The following is a 26,721-nucleotide window of genomic DNA, read 5'->3' on the forward strand; positions in this document are numbered from 1 at the left end:
GTTAAGTTCAAATAATCATTTGGAGTTAACTGCGCGTCAAATTGCCGTTGCCGTTGTTCGTGACTTTTGTTTTAAAAAAAAAATTGCATAAATAAAAATAGCAACTCGGCGAAAATTTTAACAAGTGTGTGCGCTGGTGTGCTTTGTGCTCTGAAAGAGAATTTCGTTATAAAAATTTTTGTCGTGTTTTACTGTGCATTTAAAAAATTCCCTGAAAACCCGAAACGGAATATTCATTTAGTGTTGTGCCAAAAAGAAATTCTTGCTCAGTGCATATACATATAGAGGAAAATCACTAAAAATTAGTTGCTGTCGCTATTGTGGTTGTGTATTTAATGTCCGAAAATAAAGGCATCATGCTCGCCAAATCTGTGCAAAAACACGCTGGACGTGCCAAGGAGAAGGTGAGTGTACACGATAACAATTTAAGTAATAATAAGTGTCCCAATTTCGACGAAATCTGTGAACGTGCATTTTTTATGATGCAGCTGTGCAAGACGAAACGCCCAGCTACAGCCACAGCCGAAGGTTAAAGCACTCGGCAGGCCCCCATCCACCCAACACCACCACCACCACCCACACAATACCAACTATGTAATCTGCGTTACTATTCAATGCCTCTGTGCCCTATTTTCCAAGCAACAAGCGCTCGCACTTACATACACCCCATTCCATTTGAGGGCGTTATTTAGAGATTTACAGATGGTGTATTCTGGCGTATGCCTTACCCCAAGGTATCAGCATGCCTCCGTTACGTTTAATGCGTGCAATTCAAATCGCACTTGGCTGTTACCAGCTCTCCACTTCTCCCCATTTACATAACCCAACCGCAACTTTTCCAACAACATTCACAAAACTGTGAGTCGTCGGTTTAGACCAGTTGCTTGAAGGGAAGTGAGATGAGAAGAGCACAAGCCACACTCGAACCAAGCTCAAATTGAATTAGAAAACATTGAAATCTGATTGACACCAGGAAACCAAAAACCCAAGAAGAGCAAAGTGAGCCGAACCAACAAATTGAAAAAGAAAGTACCTCAAGTCATTGTTCAGGGGCGGAAAAAAAGTTACCCACAGAGTTGGCCTAATAAAGTCATCTATTAACGAGGCCACAAATCATAGCAAGAAGTTAACGCTCACACGCAGATCAGACGCGCCCGAAACACTTGTTGTCACAGAAGTGCCTACCATTGGTGCTCTCTTCCTTTGATCAAGTTTCCATTTCCACCGCTTCTTTTGATTGTTTTTCGTGTTTTTTTTTCGAATTTTTGTGTTTTTGTTTTGTACATCTTTCATTCAAAAGTTCAGGCTTGAGTTCGGTGCGTACAAGTGAAAGTTTGCTGTTTGCCGTTTGCTTCACATTTCCCCGGCCATTTCGACGCACCGGTGCAGCAGCCCAAAGGTGTTGAAAATCACTGGGCGGGGCAAGGGAAGTGCAACTGAGGCGACATTAACGAATGTCAATGAAAAGTGTAAAAGTTGTTCGAGTTGCTGCAACTTTGACGTTGCCGCCGCACTCGTCGTTGCCCAGTTGGATGACCCACTCGACGACTGCAGCACTCCAAAAACAACAACAACAACTACAATGTGTGTGCGTCTTCCCAAACGAGTTTGGATAGTTGGACGAGCTGAAGCAAAAGCTAAAGATGAGCTGAAGCTGGAGCTGCCTCTGCCACATTCCAAGCCCAGAAATGCTGTAATCTAGCCGAGAGATGCTTCTTTGCGAAGCTGTTTTTGTTTTTATTGTTGGCTTTGTTGCGGCTCTTTGGTTTTGTATTGATTTGGCTGAGTGTTTGGGCTATTCCCCTTTGTATAGTATGACTGCTTGTGTGTGTTTGTGGCGAAGTCTTGGCATTTACAGTTGATTTTTAAAGTTCGTTGGTATTTCTGCTTCCCAAAACTTTCAATGCGAACGCTCGTGTTGGTCATTAAACTTGAAAAATTCCTTTGCTTTGTAAATGTCGCGTGTTATTTTTAAAGTTCACACCGAGTTTGGAGCATGGCCAACATTTAGATATAAACATACATGCTTCTATAGATACAGATGCCGGAACTGAAATATACATACGTACATCTCTCTATAAGACGCAATCACATTTTAAACTACATCGGTTAATTAACATTGTTTTCCCTGAACTCAGTCGCAAGCCCAGTACATCGAAAATTTTCGTAGAGATTTATTTTTAAAAACGACTTCTGGGCTCTCATGACATATTTTTCGTTTGATTTTAGCCTAACATGTGCCAGCTTTGTGCTCATTTTCTTCATATATGAATGTACAATCATCTGTACATATCTTCATAAATATTTTGAGCATAATTTTGGGACGCTGGCGCGAAAAGCTGCCACAGCCAAAGCAGGGAAAACTGCTAAGCCGCAATCGGTTTGTGGAAATCACACGCATGCGAGCAATATGTAGAAATAATGAATATTACCTACAAACAGATACATATAGCAGGTACATATAGATACATACATTCATATGTATATTTGTCAGGGCAGAACCCCACACAGGCAGGCAACATACATATTTTGGGTAGCTAACGAACTCGTGTCCGATTTTTGTTGCGATCGGCATGAAAATGTCGCCGAGTCGAGTCAAGTCGCTTGGTAGTCAATCTTTAAATAGACGCACTTTACTTTTTCTATGCTATTTATTATTTCATTAGCTTTTCAATGTATAACTCTGTGGTCTCTCTTCCCAGCCGTGGTAAGCTTTAAAGAACTGAATTCTTTTTGTTGTTTGCAAAGAAAACGCAAAACTTTTCTATAAGCAATTTTCTGCTTTTGCAAATTTCGCCCGCACTGTCGCGACTTTTATTTTTAGCATGTGGCAACAGCTGCCAAAAATGCTTTTCACTCCGTTGAGGTTTTTCTCTTGAAGCCCCCAGTGATGCCAACGGCGATATTTCTGTCTCTGTCTTGACATCTTTCTTGCATTGTCTCTCTGTCGGCCACTTATCAAAGTTTGGCAGTATATATAGCGTCGATTGACATTTTATTGGCAACTCTTTTTTTTAGAAACTCAAACTTGCCTGTTGCATATTGAACTTCTTGTTGTCGCTTTGATTTAGATTCGTATTTCGGTATTTTAAAAATTGATTTCACTGCTGCCTATTTATTGCTAAGCGATACGTAAACTGCATGGGGTTATCTATTAATAGCCATGACAATAAAATGCACGCGATCATCTAATCTACTCGCATTCGTTTTTACACAACCTATAGCCACATTCTATCGGGCTCGTAATTGTACCCCAAACAACATCAGGAAAATGATTATTTCTTTACTGTTAGCAACAGTGAAGTAAAGTAAAGCCAAAAGAAAGCGAATAGTTTCCGACCCATAAACGTTTTTGCTGTTCCCACAGCTATTTACACGCCCCGAAATGAACAAAAAGCCAATTGGCGAATGCATTGAAAAGGCATTAGCGAAATTAAGTACATTGTAGTGCACACTCTGAAATGTGTCAAAAAGTTCCAGGTAGTCGACCATAACTGCTGAATGTAAATATTATCTTAATTTTGTTACCATTGCTGAAAGAAATGCTTATAGCATTCTCATCTGTAAAATTGTTCGCCTTTCTCAATATTTCTACCTGAAGTACTAGAAACTTGATAGCTTAAGGAAAATTTGACAAACCTTTAGGCCTTTTTCTGCAGAAACATTCAAAATAGTTATGCTCAACTACTTGTAAGATATAATTTAGAAAATCGTATTGTTTGCGTGTTATTCTTTTCATAACTCCTTATGTAATTTACTTGACAATTTTTATACAAATATTAACTATGTTTTCGTGTATTTTATGCTCTTACTATAAATCTATATGGTTTAAATATTTCTTAATAGTTTTAAAGTTGATGAGCTTCATTAGCTGTGTTAAATATCAAATATTAATACTGTATTCAAAGAAGTTAGAATTCGAGAACAGATAAAGTAATAATCTATAACTATTTTCGTGGAAGGCAGTTACTTTCGCATCGCAGAAATTAGCGATTCTGTTGAACTCTTTTGTAGTTCAGAGTTTTATCCCATATTTACCCAACTATTATAAACTTGTCTTCCAAAAACACATTATTAGAAGTCGGCCATTTAAAATAAGCTCTTCTTTTCATGCGGAAAAAACATCAACAGTAAAAACATATAGCAGTCGGCCGATCTATCGCGCCATTTAAAGGGAGTTTGTTTAAACTCTTTTTCATTTTTTATTGTGGATGAGGCTTAGTCAACAAACAATCAAAGCACTTGTTTGGGCTCCAAATGCTTACCGACCGACGTGCCATGTTTTTGTTGCGGCCGCCGGTCTGACGGTGTGGCTGTGTAATAAAAAATTATACGGGGCGTAATCCGAGACCAAGAGATTCACAATTAGCCAGCCAGAATAATAAATACTGTGCGGACATAGATAGATAACAAAAATAATTGCAGCTTCGAATATATGTATGTATAAAGCTCGGTAAATTTGAAAGAGGAATAGCTGACTTGCAATCGGTGTATTTTTATTGATTGGAACTGTGAGGGAAGACACAAATTAAGTCGAATCACAATGCGTGGGCGTATACGAGTGGCCAATAGCTGGCTTACCATGAAGCCAAATGAATTTTGAAGCGCTGCGACGGGCATTGCCATTGATACAGAGAAACACCCACTCCCACTACCACTCGCATTCACATTGACATTCAGACTCGCACTCGCATTCGCACTCGTATTCATATTTGTATTCGCACTCAACTTGCTGATAAATAACAAATGGCTTTTTATTATGCTTGCTTGCTTTTTATTATGTTTATTATAAAATTCAATTATTGAAATTGTTAACAAGTGACGACTGAAAATCAACGCAACAACAACAACAATAAAATTCTCACACACACAAAAAGTGACTTTTGTTTGGCGTTTTAAATATGCTTGTCATTTTTGTACATTGCATAACAATTGAATTACGCTCAGACATTTATCGGTCTATCCACTTGATTCATTAATGCACAATTGTGCAGCGTCTGTGTCGTTGGTAGAGAGATAAATATACATATTTAGACTTTGTAGATTCAAGTGCAATTGCTGAATTGCTGGAAAATGCCTTTATTGTGGGACTCTAGTGAGCTGTTGGCTGAACTTCAAGTGCACATCGCTGCGCATAAAATGTAACTTAAAAAAGCTTCAACAGGGCAAGAGACTAACGAGTGCTTACTGGAAAAAGTAAGAAATACTTCCACACACACAAACATAGTTTGAAAAACGTGTATTATAAACAGAAAACCAAAAAATAAATAAAATAAAAGTACAAACAACACGAGCACAAAACTAACCCGGGCAAGGTCAATTACTTTGCGCTCACTCACAGGTCGTATACGTAATTTAGTTTATTGGCTCTGCTCACTCACACACACATACACACATGCCAAGCAAAGTGCTTTACTTTTTTTTATGGAGTGATTGAAACAATTATTTCGGCTTACCTTGGTTCATTATTTGTTAGGCGTAAAATTTTAGAAACATTTACAAAGCGGATAAACGAACTCAACTCTTAACTTTCCTACAAGTACAACACTCCACACTGCATTTGTTTAACAGATAAAAAGTTGCTTATTTGGTCATGCGTGAAAATGCTGGAGTACTGAAATCAGGCTCTGTTGTTGTCGTTGTTGCTGTTATTGTGTAAAGTTTTGCACAACATTTGTTTTTGTTATCAACATCCATAGATCACAACTTTTATTGCTGCTTGCTTGTAATGGTTCATTAAACTTGAAAATTGTGGGCGGTTACACGGCGGCTCAAGCAGAAAATGTTTTTCCCATATGATAGATAGGAAATTAAAACGTGACTACATAAGTCTCGATAGAAAATATCTTATTGTAATGCTCTCAGTGGTAAAATTAATAGTCACTCTTCTTGGGGCTTCGCCAATGTTTACTTATTTTGTTTGTTAATTTCTATTTATATGAAAATCTAATCAAAATTCAAAAACGTTTTTTATAAAACGGTCTATCAGTGTAGAAACTAGAGTTCCCACAAAATTAATTAATTTTAATGGAGGACATAATTGAAATGAATTAAAACGCTTAGAAAATGTCGGCAAATCTTCAATATGTAATTCCTTACAATTTAATTCAGTTTTTGAAAAAACTATTGAAGAATCAGTAGCATTTTTTTAAAAGAACACACTTTTCCTGGCATGTGAACAAATGTAATGTGTTGCTTTAAAACTATGAAGCTCGGAAACCAGTAAGCGTCACTATTATGTATGCATGTATGTATTTAAACCACTGTGTCAACTTTAAATATAAGTATGTATCACAAGTGTGGGTATCAGATTTAATTTTCTACACACGCTTTTTTCATGCGCAATGTTATACGCGGAAATGTACAAAAAAAAAAGAGCCAGAGGAGAAAAATTCGTAGAACAATAGGCTCACTCAACCCAATGCATTTGGTGTATTCTCGTATGTGTGACGTGAAACTGCTGCGCTTTTCTCTCTGCTTCCCACGCCCTTCCTCTGGAGCCCTTCCGCAGGCACTTCATGACGTTGTGCACGCGATTTTCGAAACTTTTGCTGGCTGTTAGTGAGGATGTTGTTCTATATTTTGCTATTGTCAAACATTACATGCATGCATCTAATGTATCTGCCAGATACGCCCGACAAACATGTGCAGGCCAACAGGGCATTAACATAAATATTAATGCATATATGTACATACATATATACAATGTCTATGTATGTTGATTTAGCTGTGAAAGTGTTGAATACTGTCAGTTCTATCATTCTGTGGGCTGCTAAAAATACAATAATAATAAAACAAAAAACCGGTTTCCCACTTAAATTGCGTTTTAACGATTGCAGGCAATGTTTTTAAATAAAAATGTTGTAGTGGTGAAGGCATCCCTGCTAATTTAGCTATTAAATTGCTCAATAAAAACTATGAATAGATAGATAATTAAATCAGAGTCTACAATTTTTAAAAACGCCCAGCTTACAAATAAATTTCTACGCAGATAATGAAAATGAACGCGAGACAATAATTTATGCAAACCCAATCAAATGTGTTCGAAATTGGAACATGTTCTAACTGATGAATCAAAAACTAATTTAAAATAATTCCATTTAATTAGAATTTTTAATATGCCTCATGTTGATACATTTCGTCCACAATAAAATAAATATAAATGTATATTTCAAAGCCCCCTTTCAACTAAAATGTTATAAAAATGTGTCTGTTCTACATACTCGTGCAAAACATGTGATTAGTTATGTTAAGGCATCATGCATACCACACATTTTATGTAGATGCTTTTCAAATTATACCGAAACAGCCAATTCCGTCACCCACCTGCTTAGAAAGTGGCCTAAACAGTTGATGTTGACTAAATATTACGTATACGCCCCAGCGACGACCGTCAGCTATTTGAAAACAACAACAAAAAAAAAACGTTTGCCATTTCTGTCTAATTGCCATCGTTTTTTTCTCGCCGCGAGCGCAATTTACGCTTGAACGAATCGTAAGTGTTTTTGGCATACAAATTAGCATATTTTACAATTGCAACGCATATCGAAACACAAAAAAAAAATTGGATACAAACTGCAGAAATTGCACACGAGCGCTCGTCGCTGCCTAGATTAACGAACCTGTGCGAACTTAAATTGCACTTCATATTTTCCAAGCTGCGGCTTCCACGATGCGGCAAGGGGGCATAGGGGGCACAGTGGATGGGTACTTAGCAGCACTTGTGCAATTTGCCATTTCCATTGTGCTCAACAAGAGCAACCTTCGGTTGGTCCGTTGCCATTGCACAACGGGGCAATCATGGACAAATTTTAGAGTGCTCTGCATTCTATTCTATATTCTATGTGTGCCCGCCCGATTATGATGCACAATTTTGGCGTTAGAGATCGCCAGATGACAAAGCACCATGCAGATGCAGTTTACTGGGTCTGAATTGTTTTATGTAAGCATTTAGATGCAGCACCAGACACGTCCCCCATTCAATTCAATGGCATTTACTTGGGTTTTCTATTGTGGCTCTTTATCATAGCTGCGCCTTTGTTATCAAATGTTTGTGGCAGCGTTTATCTCTATTTATCTTTTTCAATGTCAGTCCGTAATTTGTTTTAATTTTTCTGAATTTCAGCTAATGTTGTCACCGTTGTTATGCTAATGTTTTAAAATTTATTTCATTGCAGGTAAAGCTCAAACGACTTCATATACGTACTCGTATGTGCTAGCTATTCATTCTGATGGTTATTAAGTAACGATTTTCAAAGTCAAGTGGGTACCATATACTTATATATGATGATGAGATGATTTCTTCTCTATATTTTTTTAAACCACAACAAATTTACCAATAAGCTGAGCTCTTGTCCACCATTGCTACCATTTCATGCTTCAAAAGTGTGAGGACACCTGAAAATTAAATTCTTAAGTTAAATATTTCAATATATAGGTAATACCTTCGTTGCAAGTTACAGGTTTATGCTTGAATTTTCTAACCCCCTTTATGATAAGCACCGCATAGTTAAACGTTCCTTTAGGAACTCTTGCCTTCAGTCAACAGCCCCGCTATCGAGTCAATAGCTCAATAATTAAATTAAATGTACGCAATGCGTAATTGTAATTACAATTTACAATTAAGGTGCACAAAATTACGTAATGTTGTTGTTTGGTTTCTACTTGGGCCCCATTCTCGGGCTGACCCCAAAGTGATTTTCTATCAAGTCAGTGACAACGACGCTGTCGCCTTTCTGTCGGCTTGTTAACAACATATTTGTTGTAAGTACATTTGTATGCAAGTTGCTGGCATAGAGCTATTGTAGGCAATGAACAATTTTCGGTTGCCCTGTAAAATACTTTGAACCACGATAATGTTGCTGTTGTTATTTTAAACGCAAATCGGACATATTTTTCTTCTGCTCGCCATTTTTCTATGCCGCACCGTTCATTGACTGGCCCAGCTGTCTGACCGCAATACAGATGCATACAAACACCTATACTACATACATATATACGTACATAATCGTACATACATAATGATACTTGTAAATACTATTAGTGATGTACGCGGGGAATATTTATTTGCTTACAATAATTGTAAAACAGAACTCAAGAGCTTCAGCGATCACCAGAAAGTCAAAATAATAATTTTCGGTAAATATATGAAGCATAACGATATGAGTCCATACAACTATAATAAACATAAGTACACCAAACGTGGGCAGTTCAACTTTATTACGAACCATAATTATAAGTTTTCTTTATAATCGCAAGCTATACATCTAATAATTAATGTGACTTTTTCGTTTATGAAGAGCAAATATACTACCTCACCATAATATTAAGTTTAATCAAAATCGGTCCACTATATCGTGTAGCTGTAATATGAGTAATTGTTAGAACACATTTTATTTTAGTTGTTGGACTGTAGCGGGGAAAAGAGTGGCACCGGGTACTCGCTCTACTTCGTGAGTGTTTAGTAGTTTGCGTGCAATTTTCGAATTTCAAGAATTTGCTTAACACCGTAATCCATTCACGAATCTCAAGACAGTCTTGCTTTTGCGTTCACGCACCGCTTCACGCACATATCTATCTGTGCATGTACATACACGTACATATGTACATATACTCGTATAAAAATAAATGTACAAAACTGTGCACACAATTTTGCGACGTACTTACGTCAGGTGCGCTACGATTGAGCGCAATTAGTTGTAAGCCGTTTGGGCTTAAATCAGGTTGAAAATATTTTTTCTTTACATACATTTGGCACAACGAATTTATGTTTTTACTTTTTACGCAATCGACTGACTACGGACTGACGACGACAACAGCAAGAAATAATAATAACAACATCTACCAGCTGCGTGCAATGATAATTAAAAGCACTTCAGTTCACTGACTTGGCCACAATTTGTTGTCGGTTACTGCTGTGCGAGAAGCAAATGAAAAATGAAAAGAAATTAAATGAAATGAAATGAAATTGTCAATAGCCAACGATGCGTGCCGCCATCGATGTTGGCATTAATATTTGATGTTGTTGTTGTTGTTGCCGCTGTCTATTTTTTTGTGCCACTTTTCAAACTTGATGCCAAGCGATTTTACTTGTGCATATGAATTTGAAAAGCATCAAAACAAATAAATAAAACTGATTTAAACAAAGCTTATGCACGATAACTTTACCATACTCCCAACGATTTTGTGCCAAACACACACACACACAAAATTACACACATGTGTAGCTACATATATGTATATAGTATTTGTCGGACTTGTAGAAAGTTGCTGCAATGGCCCATAATTTGTGATTCTAAATTTAAACAAGCCAGCATTGCGTATGCGTGATATTATAATTATAGCGCATTTGCTTTTTCTTCAGATAGATACAGCTACATAAGTATATATATACATATGTATGTTTGCATGTATATATCAGGCACATATCTTAATAAATGTATGTATGTTTTGTGTCGCCTTATCTTGGCGATTTGCACATTATTATTATTTTTTGTTTTCAAAATTGATAAGCACAAGTCGTCTAGCTACTTTATACAAGTATGTACAGTATGTCTGTATGTACATATATACATATCTGTATATATATAGTTCGAGTATATGCATTTTGTAATGGAATTTCTGCTTATCAACACAAACACTGTCCCCACAACACCCACAAAAAATGTTCGCGTGTCTGTTACGCAATTTATGACACTTTAATTATGCCACACAACATTTAAGTTTTACGGTTTCTGACAAACTTCCAATCGTTTAATAAAGTGTTAAATTGGGCTAAGATTATACGTGGGTTTCAATATAAGGTAGTCAATGAGTTTGTTGAGAAGCAAATGCAATAAAAGTAAGTTTAATACGCAATTGCCATAGCCAAGAAGCTCAAGTTCTTCATTTAGTAATGAAAACAATTGCTGTTATGATCTCAAAACGTAGCTCAAGCCTTTGACTGTGTCTGGCTAAACGGTCTGAAATATAGAAAAAACAAAGGCGCCATCCATATATGTATAAAGCCGTACATATATCAGCAAGAGAACTGACCTGCCAGCCCTTACCTGGTCTAATGGATGTGGAAACCTATTCTAAGTCTCATAAAGATCATATGCAGTAACTAATATACAACTAAAATACAGAAAGCTTTAGGTTTAAATAAAGATAGTAAGAAACCATAAAAAGATCTGAAGGGGGATATTCTCAAGATTTCAAATGATATTATAGGCCGAACGTGTTATTTGTTTTTGAAAATAAACTTGATTATTTTGACAGAAGATAAATAATAAAGAGCACAAAAAATAAATACATTGTTACTTTTATAGTTCATTTTTCTTGTTATTTTTCGAAATTAATTAGCTGATGCAAAACTAATAGAACTAACTATTAGAATTAAATTAAGAATGAGGCAGTAAGTTATTTTCTTGAAGAAGATTTACTTTGAAGAGACTTCACTTTGAAAAGCTTCGCCTGCTTCAAATGAGCTACAATTTTAAAATAATTTAATTTAGCTTAAAATTCACATCAGTTAAAGTACTGCTAGATCTTAATGGTATATTTAAATGCTAGTTTTAAACCGACTATTAACAGCAACAATAATAAAATATATGTAGACAAAAGCTTTTGCACTTGACCCATTTTTCATGGCCCAGCGAACAAACAATACAATCGAGCTTTAAATAAATACGATTTTCGGTGTGCGTGCACTGATCTACCATTGAATAGATTTTTCTTTACCGCTTTACTTACTTTGTTGTTTAACATTGCGCAAACGACACGTGCACTTATTGCCAATCACGTGTCAGCAATGAAGTTAAATTAATGTGCAGATTCATATTCTGATGGGAAGGACGCACTTGTAGCGCCAAATTAATTTTGGGGTCGACACTTGCTTAGCACTTAATAGCAGACACACTTTTTTCTCTTGGTTTCGGAAATTCACGCCACAGTGCTAAACGACACGTTCTACAAATTGTGTAAAATTTTTAGTCTACACGTAGTATGTATATAGGTATATTATTTATATTTTGTGCTAACATTGCGGTCATGACTTGAAAAGGTTCGCTTTACTGTACATCCCATTTGTAATTATTTGACGCGAGTTTGTTGATATATTCTCAATAGCGTGTGATTGATTAGCATATATGTACATATGTATGTATGATGATGTATATAAGACTGTGCGCCACTTATATAAGCAATTTTAGAGAATAGTGGCTGTCGAAACTACAACAGATTACAAAACGTCCAAGTATCTGAGTGTGAGTGTGTCTCATTTTTTTCTATCTATAAATTAAAACAAGCAACGGCAAAAGCAACGTCATGGATTTCACGTTTTGCAAACAGATAAACACAAGTAAGATACGTATATACGCGTACACACATCTAGGTATACAAATATTGTGTGACGCTTACTCAGCACTGGCTCTGCCGCGATATTCTCGCTCTCCTCAAATATTGTGCCTATATATATGCATATGTTTGTATGTATATCTCGTCTGTTTGACGCTATATAGCAGCTATACTTGTATATACAAAAAATCTATCTACATATGTATGTGTACGTGTTGGCCAAATGAATTTTCGACCAGAAAATATTTGTGTTATTTATTACTTAACAGTGCACAGACAAAATGCTATATAATATTGAAGGAGACTTCATTTACAACATGGCAGTTAATTAAATCAATCAATATAGCAAAAATGAAGCAAAAGCAATTGAACTTTTGCACTAATTCGAAATAAATCGTTGTAAACGGCTGTATCTGGTGGGATTGATGAACACATACTTGCTGGCCAATAGTTTTTAATTAGTCTTTGGAGCGTTCGAAAATGCAAAACGCGAAGCGCTTTCATTTCGCCACTAGTTGCCAATGCAGTGAAAATTGCTAATGTTTTTGTTGTTGCTCAAATAAATAGAAAACATGCGCAACTGGCCAAGTGAAATTGTTTAGACAAACATTCAGTAAGCGCAGTGTAAGTCCAGCCCAGCAATAAAAAAATTTTTAAATATAACTAGCAAATACATATTTGTTGTTAAAAATCTTAATAAGCGAACGCGAAATGTTGCACGATTGCGAATTTCGTTTCGTGCTGTTGTCTTTCGTTTAAAGGTGCCCCTTTCGAATAATAACCGGATATTTAGCCGCTTAATGCTTAGACAGGTTTTCTATAATTTCATTTTATTATTACCATTTGTTGTCGTTCGAGACTTCAAAACGCACAGATAGACAATCGCAGTTGCTCACTGCAGGCAGATACGCATGCGACGACAGTTATTCGTATCTCGTAGATACTTTTTCATACTCGTTTCGCTGCCGCTCGTTCCGATGATGCTGACGCTGCCACCTGCTATTGTTTGTATGCATTGTTGTTTTTGTGATTTAGAGAAAAGACAATAACAACTGGCTGGCAATTTTTTCACACTGCGCTTCTACAATCTTCAATGAATTAAATAATTTATATAATCGCTTGAGTATCTACATCGTGGATATTTCTATAATTTTTTGGTGATTTCGATGATTGCATATTTATGAGCAGATAATTTTATTTAACACGAAATGATATCATATATAATGAATTGAATACCTATATTACTTCGTAGATACTGAGGCACTAATTTCCAGTTCTGATCCTCAACAGAAGTCTAGTTTTGCGAAAAATTTTGTACTTGAGATTCATAAAGCGTAAATTATTTGGAATATTTGATATCTTTAATACAAAATTTGTAGTTGAAAGATGAGCGCTTGACTTCCTTTTTTAATACAAGTAAGTCAGAGAAAAAGTTATGACTGCGATATTCAATATTTGTGCTAAAAGCGATTATATTTCTTTATCTGCGTTCGTTCACTTTAAAGAATTTCTCCGCGAATGTTTAATTAGCAGTTGATTAATTTTGAACATGCAAATTACTTGCAGACTTAAGCATATGTTTCGACTAGAATGGCTGCCTAGCCTTTGGCTATTTGTCTAATCTTAATAGATAAATCATGACATGACAACATGGGCAATACAGAGTTCGATAAAAAAAAAATAAAATACTCGTATTTTAAAAAACAACTAACTATGTAGAAGCTTAACTTTCTACTGCGGTGTCTGCATCTTCGTTTGATGCTTGTTCGCCTGCCTGCATGCTTGGAGTTTCACTTTCCATTTGCTTAAAATGCGTTATACGATATTATATATTGGCACCCAAGAAGAAAGTCAAAGAAAGAGCTTTGAATATGTAAACGACGCACGCGTGTGTAAAGAAATTATGTAAATGGGAGACTTATGGCTTACGTTGGCGGGCCGTCAAACGTTTGGTTTCTTTCTTTCAATAAGCCAGCTTGCAATTTGCTTGCTTTGTTTGATTCGATTTGATTACATAAGTAATGAATTGATTTACATGCGATTATGTTTATTTCGTTATAATTAGCCCAGACGTGGTGTGTTTGTGTTTTTGTGTGAGCGGAAAAGTTTACCTGTAAAAATATGGCCGCCTGTGCTTTATGTAAACTTGGCGCACAACTTCTAACGTAAATTATTAATAACAATTACTGGCAAGATGTACGATCTGAGCTTTTTAACACGTTGTGCTCACGAGCTGTTAAGTGCCCCTTCCGAGCAAGTCATATGATTTACGTCTGTCTATAAACTTGTACACAGACGCCAGCAAAGAGACTGTCAACGTGAAACCGGTTACTGCCCACAATTCATACTTTTTTCAGTGGCCATATAAGTAAATTATTTACCGCTAGCCGCACGCAACAAGTTGCAAATGTTGTTTTGTGGTAATAGGTTAGGTCTTTGGCATCGCAAAGATGACAAACGCTCACAGACTCACTCACATGTCCATTAAACCGAGTATGCGCGCATTTCTTGGCCTGGTCAACACATAAAGTCGTCGTCTCTCTAACGCACTATGGAGTACTTGAAGGATTTCGAATGAAAAATTTAAATATTTCCTATGATGAGTATGTTCGAAATATTTGTTCATCTCATAACCAACCATCTAATTTTTGATCGACACTAGTGACATACATTTTTATGATTGTCAAAATATGTACTATATTAACTGAATAATGCTGTGGAGTCATGTTCTGCCTATTTCGTAATCGTAAACTCAACTGCCAAAATTTCAGTCCAAAACAGCTTAACTGTTCATTGAAGAATCGGTCGGAAATGGATTTATGTGTAAAATCCTTTCTACAGCATATCTGAATATTCTCGTTCTACACCCCTATATGAGAAAAAGGCCAGAGGTAACCAACTTAAGAACGGAAATACAACAATTGGGGAAACATTTTCTATATAGTAGCTCGCGATGTTCAATAGCTTCGAGACCCTACTTCATTGTTGGCAAATATTTTACAGCTTTTTCAAATTTGGAAAAAGGAAAATTATTCGAAGGGACTGATTGATTTTGGCCATTGCTTTAGCAGATGCATCAGTTAGGATTGTCTTGATAAAAAATCACCTTCTTTTTTGACAAATGTGACCTTTTTTGTTGGATGGACTTATACAAATTTATTCTAAGGTCTGCTATAGTTATAAGGACTGTACTATATACACTTAAGTTCTTATTGAAACTGAACTGAATAATAATCGGATGACTGTCGACCTGTGCAGCAATGTTTATTGGACATCTTCTAGCATAGTTTACTCGTTTTAATGCACTCGGCAGCACTCACTTGCCACTCACTTGTCGCACTCACCTGTAATGCCGTTGGGCACATTGTTCTTGCCAATTTTTTGCCTTTTATTTTCCCCGTTTTTCACAATTGTAGTAGATGTTATTGTTGTTGTTGCTGCTGGTCGCCAAGTCTGTGGGCCAAGTTAGTTAGGCTTACATACACACACACACACCCATACAAAAACATCTGTATTTATGTGCTCGCTGTATTATTTTCCACTTTGTGTTTGTTCTTTTGCTTTTTGCTGGCGTTGCGGTTTTCTTTCTGTGCATTCCTTTGAAACTGGGCCAACGTTTACTTAGCCGCACACCCGTCCCCCGGCTGCGTACTTGTGCTGTGCCTGCAACAGGCGCAGCCAACTGCTGTTGCTGCACATTGTTGCTCTTTGTATTCAGAATACTTATTATACTATACAATTGAAAAGTTCTGCAAGCTCCGGGCCCTTGTTCCTAACTCATTTCTTCCTTCGTTTGTTGCCACTATGTGGGCTTTTCAAAGTTTAATTATTTTTTAAGTTTGTGGCAAACAACTATTACGTACACTTACAGCAATGGACGCCGACAAAATCAAAAACAAGTTGATCGTTTTTATTTGCAACTTAATTATCACTACAAATTAAACAACAATTACAACTTAAACTTATTAAAAGTTTTTAAGAGTACATACTCAAAAATCACAAATATCAGAATTACAAACAATTAGGACATTCAAAATTCTATAGTATTAAAAAATAAGGGAACAAAAATAATAAATATCTAGAACTCCCTTTTGGTATAGAATACCAAGCGCCTTGAACGCCAATCCTAAGATTATAAATTTGGTTATCCAAAACTGTATAGATTTTCTAATTGATGGACATCTGGACTTGAAGCGGACCAATCCATAACTGGAAGTCACTCTTTTACTTTATTCAGATCGTTATCGTTCAGAAAGTTATCGTTATCTCGAACACAGATTCCTTTCACTTTGTAGAACCTACAAATGATGAAACCACTCTATTATAACATCTTAAGCACAGATGATTTCTTTCACTTGTAAGGATCTTCCAATAATGAAACCGATCTATAATAACATTACAATGGAAATTACCCCATGTCGTTTTTTGAAATATCTTGGCTTAAATTCGTTCGGAAAATGTACAAACATTTTCCCATCAGAATTTATAACGCATAGAATATACTCTTTGTATATACTCAAATAAGTATACAAGTAGCTGTACATATGTACATATGTCTGTATATAGTAAGTGTATATCAGTCATTGCCTTTGACAGACACCCACCTGGCAACAACTATGATGCAAAATGCAATAAAATCTTGCAACCTATTTAGACGTTGCTGATGCTGTCATTGGTCTGATCGTAAAAATCTCCAAGTTTGTAACACCCACACCTGTTCAGCGTGCTATCAATATAAACAAAACCAAATTGAGGCGAAACGAGGCGAGGCTTAAGCCAAAACTTGAGCCCACGAATACGCACACGCTGTGTCTAGCATCGACAAAGATTGTTGGCCAATATATTCGTATATGCAGATATCACACATGTGCCCTATACGTAATACGCCTTTTTTATACTTATACAGCCAGACGTTCTCGACGGCTAAGCATGAAAATATGCTTTGGCAAGTGAAATGTATAACAAAATGCTGCCTAAATTTAAAACAAATGACAAATACGCGTAGATAGGCGGCATATGGCTGAAACGGACAGATATATGTACGTACATATATTTAGATACTACGAGTATACAACAAAATTATATGGAATCTTGAAACTGATGACGCAAAATGTGACTGCGAATGTGTAGATAAATACTTGTATATTGGTGTATATATACTATATATCTAAGAAAATTCAGTTGGACGCAAGATATGCACAACGGAAGCGACTCGCGAGGTCGTCCGGCCCTGATTGTCGCCACGGCAACAACTTAGGTAGTGCGCCCAGTTTGAAGTCCAAGCAAAAGAAAGCTGAACAAAAATATCCACACATAGGTTCAAATGTTAATGTGTGTGTGTGTGTGTGTGTATTTGCATAAAAAGTTTGATATAAGGCTAGATGAAAAACTAATTAGCTTTTATCGTCAACGGCTTTATTGCTGGCCGATGTTGCAACCAACGAATCGAAGATAAAAAGTGTGATAATTAATGAAAGTGGCGCCGCTAAATGCGAAACGTTTGCCCCAAACCGTCACGTGCATCAAGCTACCATACCAATAATGTGCAGCTTTATAAATAATTTACCTACATATATACAAGTATTTGTAATTATAACTGCAGCCAGCTAGTTATCCAAGAAAGGAGCGTCAAAGCAAAGTAACTCTTGACTCATTCTCGTTGCCAGTTTCACATACAAAAAAGGGCATTCAATGCATATGGCCAACAACTAACCAAGATTTCTTTAGACACATACATATAAGTATGTAGTCTATACATATGTATGTATGTGTGTGGCCATAAAAGGTCTTTCAGTTAAAATATACTTGGCTGGCATGCTTACTGGTTTGTTTGTTGGTTTTATGGCCAGCACTTGACTGACTGGCTGATTCCAAATGCGTGGCGCATGTGCTGGCAATCATTCATAACGGCGTATTGTCAGCGATTAATGGATAGGATATCCTCTGAGTCTTTTTCTCACTTACCTCTAATACTTACAAGTCCGCGCGTGGGAAGAGTTGGCAGAGGCATAAATGGCAGTATTGTTGTAATATCAATTTGAAAGTTCCAAGGAAAAATTCAATTGATAAACAAATGCAATTTTGTTGCTCATATATAATTTGGAGCTCATCCAAATTTAATTTTATTGTTTTTAATAGCAGGAATATTTGTAGATATTAATGCAGGTATCTCTGACTAAAATGCAACCACAAGAGAGCCGGAGCTTTATATTTCGCCTTATTTGACTGCAATTATAGACCAGTAGACACTTAACTGAAATGGAAGTGAGTCCAACCGAACACAGGCAAAACTTTATAGAAAACCTTCATATACATATGCATATGTTCTATGCGTACATATGGAACCCGCCAGTTTATAGTCAAGTTGGGCATAGTAATTATAATGATGGTGCTAGATTTGACAAACATTTTTTAAGAGCACGCATACATATTAGATTACGAAGAGATAAACCCAAATTATTTATGAGCTATGTAAATAGTTTTGAATCGTACTTTCATTTATAATAATTTTATCACCAACCATCTAAGTAGAATTTCTATGGGCTTATCTAATTTTTAAGGCAAATATTCGCCAGTCGCTGTTTTGGCTTGGGTTTTAGACTTGTGCGCAAATTCAATTAGCCAGAAATGCTATCTGGCTAGAATAGATGATGCCATGTGCTTATCTTCCATAACCTTAATGCTGCACTCAAATATTTGTCTAGTTCATTGAAGGAAGTTATAATTTTATGTAAATACAACGGATGTACATGTGTTAGCTTTTATCTTGGCGCATATGTACTAGGGCTGTTGATAAAATATCGAAATATTTAAACATTGATATATTTCTAGCTTTGATATTTTATTTTGGTATTTAGAAATGATCATTTTTGTAAAAAAATATATTAGATGTATAGAATTTTCGTAATAATAATTAAGCAATGTTAATATTAACCATTGTGGGTTTTCTGAAAATTATATACTTAATAAATTAAAATATCCATCAAATCTTTGTTAAATGCTAAGAAATGTCAACATACAAGTATTTTCAATTAAAATGCTAATGCTCAGAATGAATTCAGAACATGTAGAAATATCGATGAATTGAAAAGCAAAAATCTTTTCAGCTTTTTCAGAAAATATTAAAAATTACAATCTTTTATGATTTTTTAGACAATTTTTAGACATCCCTTTCAGGATTACAAATGTGTACATAATAAATAAATTGTAAAATATTTTCAATATTGAAAGTTTTTAAAATATCATCAACGCGAATGCGAACAGTAGGCCCGTCATGTGTGTGCCCCAAAAAAATTGTGCTTGTGTGGTCCCTCCTCTCGCTCTCTCTCTCTCTCCTCTCGCTCTCCATCCGCTTTGGGTCAGTTGCAGCGTGGGCGTGCATGGCGCTAAAAACTGTTACAAGGTTGTGTCAGCGTTAGCTGCAGAGCGGACTGCCGCCATACCGACAAAACACTCAATTTTTATCTCACTTTTATCTCAGCCATCTGTCGGTGTCTCTGCATCTCGTCTCCTCTCAGTGCCATTGTGCCTATGTAGTATGTATTTCCCAGAATTTGGTGTCAACACGTTTTTGGAATTTGTAATGGCAGCCCATTAACAGCGCCAGAGATAAGTGCCACAATTTGACCCGAAGCGGTCAGCGGTAGTGTTCTGGCCAGTTTAGTTGAAACGAGCTAAGCATTCATCTGCATTTTGAAGCGAATTGATGCTGTTGACAGCTACATTTTGGCCCGCCATAAGCACAGTTTTTTAGTAATATTAACATACATACATATTTGTAGACAGTTTAGCTGACAGATATGCATATGTATGTATATAGATAAGCCGCCATAGCTTGCATGTGCCGACAGATTTAGCGGCTCAGTCTTTTTGCAAGTGAAAATTGCTTTAAAAAAGCTTTTGCTTTTATTTTTGTTGTACCACAAACAGTGGCCAGATACTTATAATTTATTTATAAATGCGTCGCTTGTTGCCCATTTGGCCTGCTCTATGAATTCAAATTGATTTATTGCCACAATTGTGTTCTATGTAGAGCAAAGTGGTCATACGAAAAACAGAAAAAAAGAAAAGAGCTATTCATGCGCATTACTCGGCTATTTTACGGCAGCTCCAAAAGCTCCGAAGCCGGCCAACGCATTCACAAACAACGTTCAACCCACGCGAGTTGCGACTTGAGGCATTTGTATGGCACATAATTGAAGTTTATGAATGGGCATGTGAACAATTTTGAGTTGTTGCGTTGAAATCTCATTCTAAATGCTGCAGCAACAGCTACGACCTTGGCCAGCCCACGGTCAAAATGCATAGACGGCACCAAGCGCCCACTTATGTGCCACTTATAAGAAATGCCAAACTACGCGATTTATATATGTATGTATCTATGAATGTACTTATGTATGTTTGTATATTTGTCCGTATCTATAAACTACAACAGTAGCTGTGTAGTAGCAACAAAACGACTGCAATTGTAAACACAACTGCCAAATTCTGAGCACTATTTATGGGTATTCAAAGGACCGGTCACACACACAGGCATCAAAATAAAGGGCTGGTTCACAGTCTACTATGCTTTCAAATAAAAATTCTAAATATTGATTGCAAATATGTATACTAAATAATATCACACTTCTGAAGCGTTCGAAGTACTTTGATTTATGATTCTCGATTCGTTAGAGCACTTCTATCACAAACAAGTAATGGAAGATCAGAAAGATAGTGGGATTTGCTTTAATGTAGACCTATATTATATTGTATTATACGATCGATACTACAAGTATAATAACTATCAGTTTTAGTAATCACATAAGCCGTGATCAAAGTACTATTTTTGACCTTTCTAGAAAATTTGCACTATTTATTAATTAACACTCCAATCCTATTCATTACAGATTTTACAAAACTTAGGAAAAGTTGATCGCACCGCAGACGAAATTTTCGATGATCATTTGAATAACTTTAATCGCCAACAAGCAAGTGCCAACAGACTACAAAAGGAGTTCAACAACTACATAAGATGCATACGCGGTAAGTGAGAAGGACATTATCCTATTTATATGCAAATGTGAGTAAATAATGATCTCCATAGCCGCACAAACCGCTTCCAAGTCGTTGATGGACGCTGTTTGCGAAATTTACGAACCACAATGGAGTGGCTACGAAGCGTTGCAAGCACAAACTGCTGCCTCAGAGAGCCTGTGGCTTGACTTTGCACATAAACTGGGTGATCAGGTCTTGATACCTCTGAACACATATACCGGACAGTTTCCTGAAATGAAGGTAAGCAATTCATATGCGTTCAATTGGATATGGAAATTTATTCATTTATTTATACGAATTTAGAAAAAAGTGGAGAAACGCAATCGCAAATTAATCGACTACGATGGCCAACGACACTCTTTCCAAAATCTACAAGGCAATGCTAACAAGCGCAAGGATGATGTCAAGGTACGTATTGCAGTTGCATAATTTAAAAATGGATTAGAGAACTTAATCGTTTTTTTGTACCTTCAGCTAACCAAAGGCCGTGAACAATTGGAGGAGGCGCGACGCACCTACGAGATTTTGAATACGGAACTCCACGATGAGCTACCTGCTTTATACGATTCAAGGATATTATTTTTGGTGACCAATTTGCAAACGCTGTTCGCCACAGAACAAGTTTTTCACAGCGAAACATCCAAGGTAGGCATGAAAAATGCCAACAGGTTGCATCGTTTAGTAAAATAGGTTGTACTAATTATCATTACAAACATATTCTGAGCACTTTCCAATTGCTTGAATGACTTAACTAATATACATAGATGAGCAACCGCCATCAGTTAGATATGATTTCATAAGGAAAAGTAAATCAATATTTTGAGCTACTTATTGTGATGAATACTCTCAATTTCATGATGACGGGGTATGCGAAATATGTATTTTCACAATTTCTAAATTGCCACAAACTATTTTTCAGTGAATGGAACTTCATTCGAACTGTTGTTTTCGAATCAATATAGTATGTTCATCTGTCTGTCTGTTTGAAAACTAGTCATCCCGCTTTAAAGCAATCGCGCACATAGATTTCTTATTCCTGCAAGCAAATAATTTGTCAAAACCATCCAATTGAACGATCTGGTTTCTTTCTTATTTGGGGTACATTGATTTACGAGTACATCCCTAGTATGTCTTCAATAAATCAAAAATGCAAACAAATTTGATTTTCCTTTAACAGATCTACGCAGAGCTTGAAGCAATCGTCGATAAATTGGCCACAGAATCCCAGCGCGGCTCCAATACACTACGAAAACAAACAAGTAAGCCCTTGCCAATAACATATAGGATACATCCATTCTTTAAATAATTGCTTTTCTTTTGCTGTCAATGTTACAGCAAATGCCATCAAAACAGCGAGTCCAGTGCAGTCCCCAGTTAAGCAATTGAATCAATTGAATAATGCAAACAACAGCAACTATCAAAATCAAATAACCACAAACGGTGGTTCCAGTCTGGCAAATAGCCGTAAGTATGGTTCGAAATAAAAATTGGACACTTTCCCCAAGTAACTCTTCGACAGAACTATGTATAACTATATTTGCTTTTTGTTCTGTTTTCAAATTAATTGAATTAATTATTGTTAAAATTTTTTACATTATTTTGTTTTTGTTCTCTCTTATTTCTATCCTTTTTTTGCTTTACATTGACTGATCAAATTTATCAAAACAAAATATAAATTGCTCAAAACTGTAAAAAAAACTGCATTGCATATTGCAAAAAAGTATAAATATAAATGTTTGATTCTGTACCATATACAAAAGAACTCTATATTATACACAACATATGAAATATTTATAATTAATGCTACGACATACTATATACATATACCTACATTTTATGCACTCTATTTTACAAACATACAAACATATCTAATTGCAAATTGCAAGCAATCCTTGAATGCATTTTTTTTAGGGTTTTGGCAATTTATAAGAAATGTAAAACTAATTTGTTAACTTCTTCTGGTTGAAACTTGAATAGCATTAAGCAGAAACATGTGTGTAGAAGCATTCCATTTGTACAGTAAACTTATGGCCCCGATACCGATATAGAAAGTATATAGTAGATATCTATTGTTTGTTACCACTCCTTGTAAATACTGGTACATGTGTATGCGACTTGGGCTTGGCGTAGTTAGATTTGTCTAAGCGAACTTAAATGGTTGTGATTGAGCAATTAACACAAGAGTAAGTATTAAGTTATTCTCACCATAACTTCTATGGCAATGCCGTCAACTACATCTAAGTTATGAACTTAAAATTGTAAGACATCGAATCTGAATGCTACGCTAATGAACCCATGCAGTGAAGGCGCCATTGAAAGGGACAAATGGAATGTTGTTGCATGTTGCTGCTTTTTGTTTGTCGAGAGTTTCCACCAATTTCAATTAAGTTGTTTCAAAATTGATCAAATTTTAATTAATCAGACCCTTAACCTGCATGTGTTGAGTTATATTTTACTTTTTTCTCTTTTTTACCATAATAATTTAATGTTTGTTGGAATGATGCTAACTAAAAAAAAATGAACCAACAATATACCATACACTTATATCATCGACATACATATAAAATGAAACCCAAACCATAAATATAAAAAATAAAAATCTAAAAAACAAATGAAAAAAAAATGAAAAACAATTTAGCAACCTCTACAAGTTCGTCAATGCAAGAGCCACGATTTGATTCAGTTTCTTCAACACCAGAACCAACGCCAGAGCATTCAAAATTAGCACAAAACTCGGATCCTGTCATAACGGAAACAGAGACCACGACAACGACAATTTATCCAAGTCTGGGAAACGGCAATGCAGCCGCTGAAACAACAACGATCACCAAAGTCATGAAGACAGTGGAGAACGCTGATCTGAGTAGTCCAAATGCCAATACAACAACGTCAACAACAGCCACCGTAACAAAAACCGAAGAGATCACGGGAACAACAGAGGCGGCTGCAGAAGCTGGCGGAGATGCAAAACCTATAACGGCAGCGGTGAAAGAAACAACTGAAGCGGCAACAATAACAGCAACAACAGCGACGGCGACAGCGACAGCGCCACGTCAACTAAATGGTAACAACAATGAACCAGTAACCTCATCATCGAAAGAACCAGGCAAGCAACCCAAAGAGTTGCCCGCTGGAGCATCTGAGGCACAACAGGCCAACAATGGCAATGGCAATGGCAACAGCCTTGAGGAGCACAAACAAAAGAAATTAGGTAATGATACAACAACAACAACTACAGCTACTAGGAACTCAGTTACAGCAACAAATACAAATAGCAGTAGCCAGTTAGTTATAGATCATACTGATCATAAAGTTAATAAGAATCCCTTCGAAGACGATGACGATCGTATCTACGAAGATCCCAATGGTGAGTAAGCAAGCGTTAGATAACCCACGGCGAGTCGTCTATCTGCATCCTATACTGTGTCGTTAGTCTGTTGGCTTTATCTACCAAAAAAGCATCTTATCGTATGTCTAATTGAATTGGCTAAGGGTCTTTTCGGGGCAGCAGACAGCGACCAAATCTTTATACTAAGTATGTCGCTCTGCCTTTGATATACATATTATAAAAAAAAACAATTGTGTTGTAAAAACTGATTAGTAGGCATGTCTAAAGATATTGGCGTCAATTTTTGTAACTGCCAAAAATGTAAAAATTAGTCTATATGGTCTGTTAAGATATCTCATGAAGTTTAAAAATCATTCATCTCTTAGAATCGTGCTTATCTTATTAATGAGATTTTTGCATTTATCGATATACTTACATATATGTAATACATATAAAGCTCATTCTAGCGCTACTAAAAACGGTTTTGAATTCTATCTCTCATATTATATTTTTAGATTGTCTTGTATGGTTTTTGATATCTTACATTTTGGTTGCAGGTGGTCCAAAACAGAATTCTAATCGTAACATTAAGTTGTGCACTATTTTTTCTTATCACACAGCTCTCATCTGGATTCATTTTGTCACACGCGCTTGCACGTTCACAGCTTATATATTTTGTTCTCCATGTGGTGTTATTCCTAAATTTTAATACTTAAGCCATACAAAATAAACAAAACTAAAGAAACGGCCTGAAATTTTGTTTATGAAGACTAACCTGTTAAAATTCGTTAAAAGCCTTTATTGACCAACTTTTGTTATGATGCGCGTTCGTCTACTAAAATTGTTAAAATTTAAGGATTTTGTAGCTATCACGTTAAGCTTAAGCTATATGTGTTCTAATAAACATATGTATACTATGTAACTTCATGTAATTCAACAATTCACAAACTGTGGCGCCTTTTGTTTTCGCAGATGCCAACACCGCTGATTTGCCTCCCGGTGTTCTCTATCGTGTTAAGGCCACCTACGGATATGTCAAGGAGGACGTTGACGAACTGAGCTTTGAAATTGGCGACATAATTCGTGTCATTGAGTATGATGATCCTGAGGATCAGGTAATTTATTTAATCACATGGCAGGCTAATGCTTACATCTGTGTAAATTTGAAGTCATCCTGTGTAACAGTTTTGCACGCGCTAGCTTATCCCCATTCCCTGGTCTAAATAAGCGCCTAAAGCACTTCTTATCTGTATTGAATAGTTTTTCATTGCCAATTTGCAGGAGGAAGGCTGGCTAATGGGTCAAAAGGAAGGCACAAACGAAAAGGGTCTCTTCCCCGCCAACTTTACGCGTCCCATTTAGACGGCAACGGCAGTTGCATTGTGAGCAGAAAACCGGCAGCTCTTATTTTGTTAAAATATTTTAAATATACACTTACATACATAATATATCTTTAAAATTGTAAACCAACGGGAAATTTCGGCCAATTTTTAAAGCGTTTCGTCGCAGCCAAGCCAAAAAAGATCATGAAAAATTGTGTTTGTGAACATATTTTTGTTTCGATTATTTGATTTGTAATTCAATAAACGATCACGTGTCTGTTAAAGCAGTGCTTCCAACACTTCTACTTATTATTGTTGAAAACTACACATATATTTCGAAAACGTTTTAAATTCGTTTTTAGTTTTTAAGCAAAGCAAAATCTAAAAGCATAAACAAACATACATACATGCATACTATATTACCTGTTAAAACATTGTGCTCATAGTTAAATCATAAAAATTATCTAATTTGTAATTAAAGAACAATCTTGAATAATTCTTGTATGTATATGTATGTATTTTGGAAATTGTACGAGTTTTTATAGTCAACCATGTGTGTTTTGAGGAAAAATCGCCACATGAAATTTACTTTCGGGCATTTTGGGCATATCAAAAACAAACTAATTGTATTTTATTCAATTATATTAATTTTACTTGTAGCTTTATTTTATGAAAACATAAAAACACAAACAAACCAGA

General features: G+C 36.0%; 1 protein-coding gene across 5 annotated transcripts; it reads left to right on the top strand.

Annotated features, from left to right (window-relative positions):
• Nucleotides 1-14: 14 nt before the first annotated feature.
• Nucleotides 15-26,309, top strand: LOC115633673 (myc box-dependent-interacting protein 1). Of its 5 annotated transcripts, none has more exons than XM_030531121.1 (10): nucleotides 15-404; nucleotides 21,225-21,360; nucleotides 21,422-21,612; nucleotides 21,676-21,780; nucleotides 21,847-22,017; nucleotides 22,550-22,631; nucleotides 22,726-22,836; nucleotides 24,011-24,739; nucleotides 25,673-25,815; nucleotides 25,982-26,309. In XM_030531121.1, exons 1-10 carry the CDS (start codon nucleotides 336-338, stop codon nucleotides 26,060-26,062), a joined length of 1,818 nt encoding a protein of 605 aa, XP_030386981.1. In that variant the 5' UTR covers nucleotides 15-335; the 3' UTR covers nucleotides 26,063-26,309. The 5 variants fall into 5 exon arrangements, with proteins under 5 accessions (XP_030386981.1, XP_030386982.1, XP_030386980.1 ...); XM_030531122.1 differs by having other exon boundaries at nucleotides 25-404; nucleotides 22,708-22,836; nucleotides 24,071-24,739; XM_030531120.1 differs by having other exon boundaries at nucleotides 30-404; nucleotides 22,708-22,836.
• Nucleotides 26,310-26,721: the final 412 nt, after the last annotated feature.

The sequence above is a fragment of the Scaptodrosophila lebanonensis genome, unplaced genomic scaffold (genome assembly GCF_003285725.1).
Source record: "Scaptodrosophila lebanonensis strain 11010-0011.00,11010-0021.00 unplaced genomic scaffold, SlebRS2 tig00000001-arrow-pilon, whole genome shotgun sequence".
In the NCBI taxonomy this organism is placed as follows: domain Eukaryota; kingdom Metazoa; phylum Arthropoda; class Insecta; order Diptera; family Drosophilidae; genus Scaptodrosophila; species Scaptodrosophila lebanonensis.

What these genes read in the sequence shown, in the direction of transcription:
- LOC115633673 (XM_030531120.1), top strand. Translation starts at nt 336, where the DNA reads ATGTCCGAAAATAAAGGCATCATGCTCGCCAAATCTGTGCAAAAACAC. An exon ending in TTCACAGCGAAACATCCAAG is followed by an intron (nt 22,018 to 22,549) that starts GTAGGCATGAAA and finishes TTCCTTTAACAG; the next exon opens with ATCTACGCAGAGCTTGAAGC. An exon ending in TTCCAGTCTGGCAAATAGCC is followed by an intron (nt 22,837 to 24,010) that starts GTAAGTATGGTT and finishes AAAACAATTTAG; the next exon opens with CAACCTCTACAAGTTCGTCA.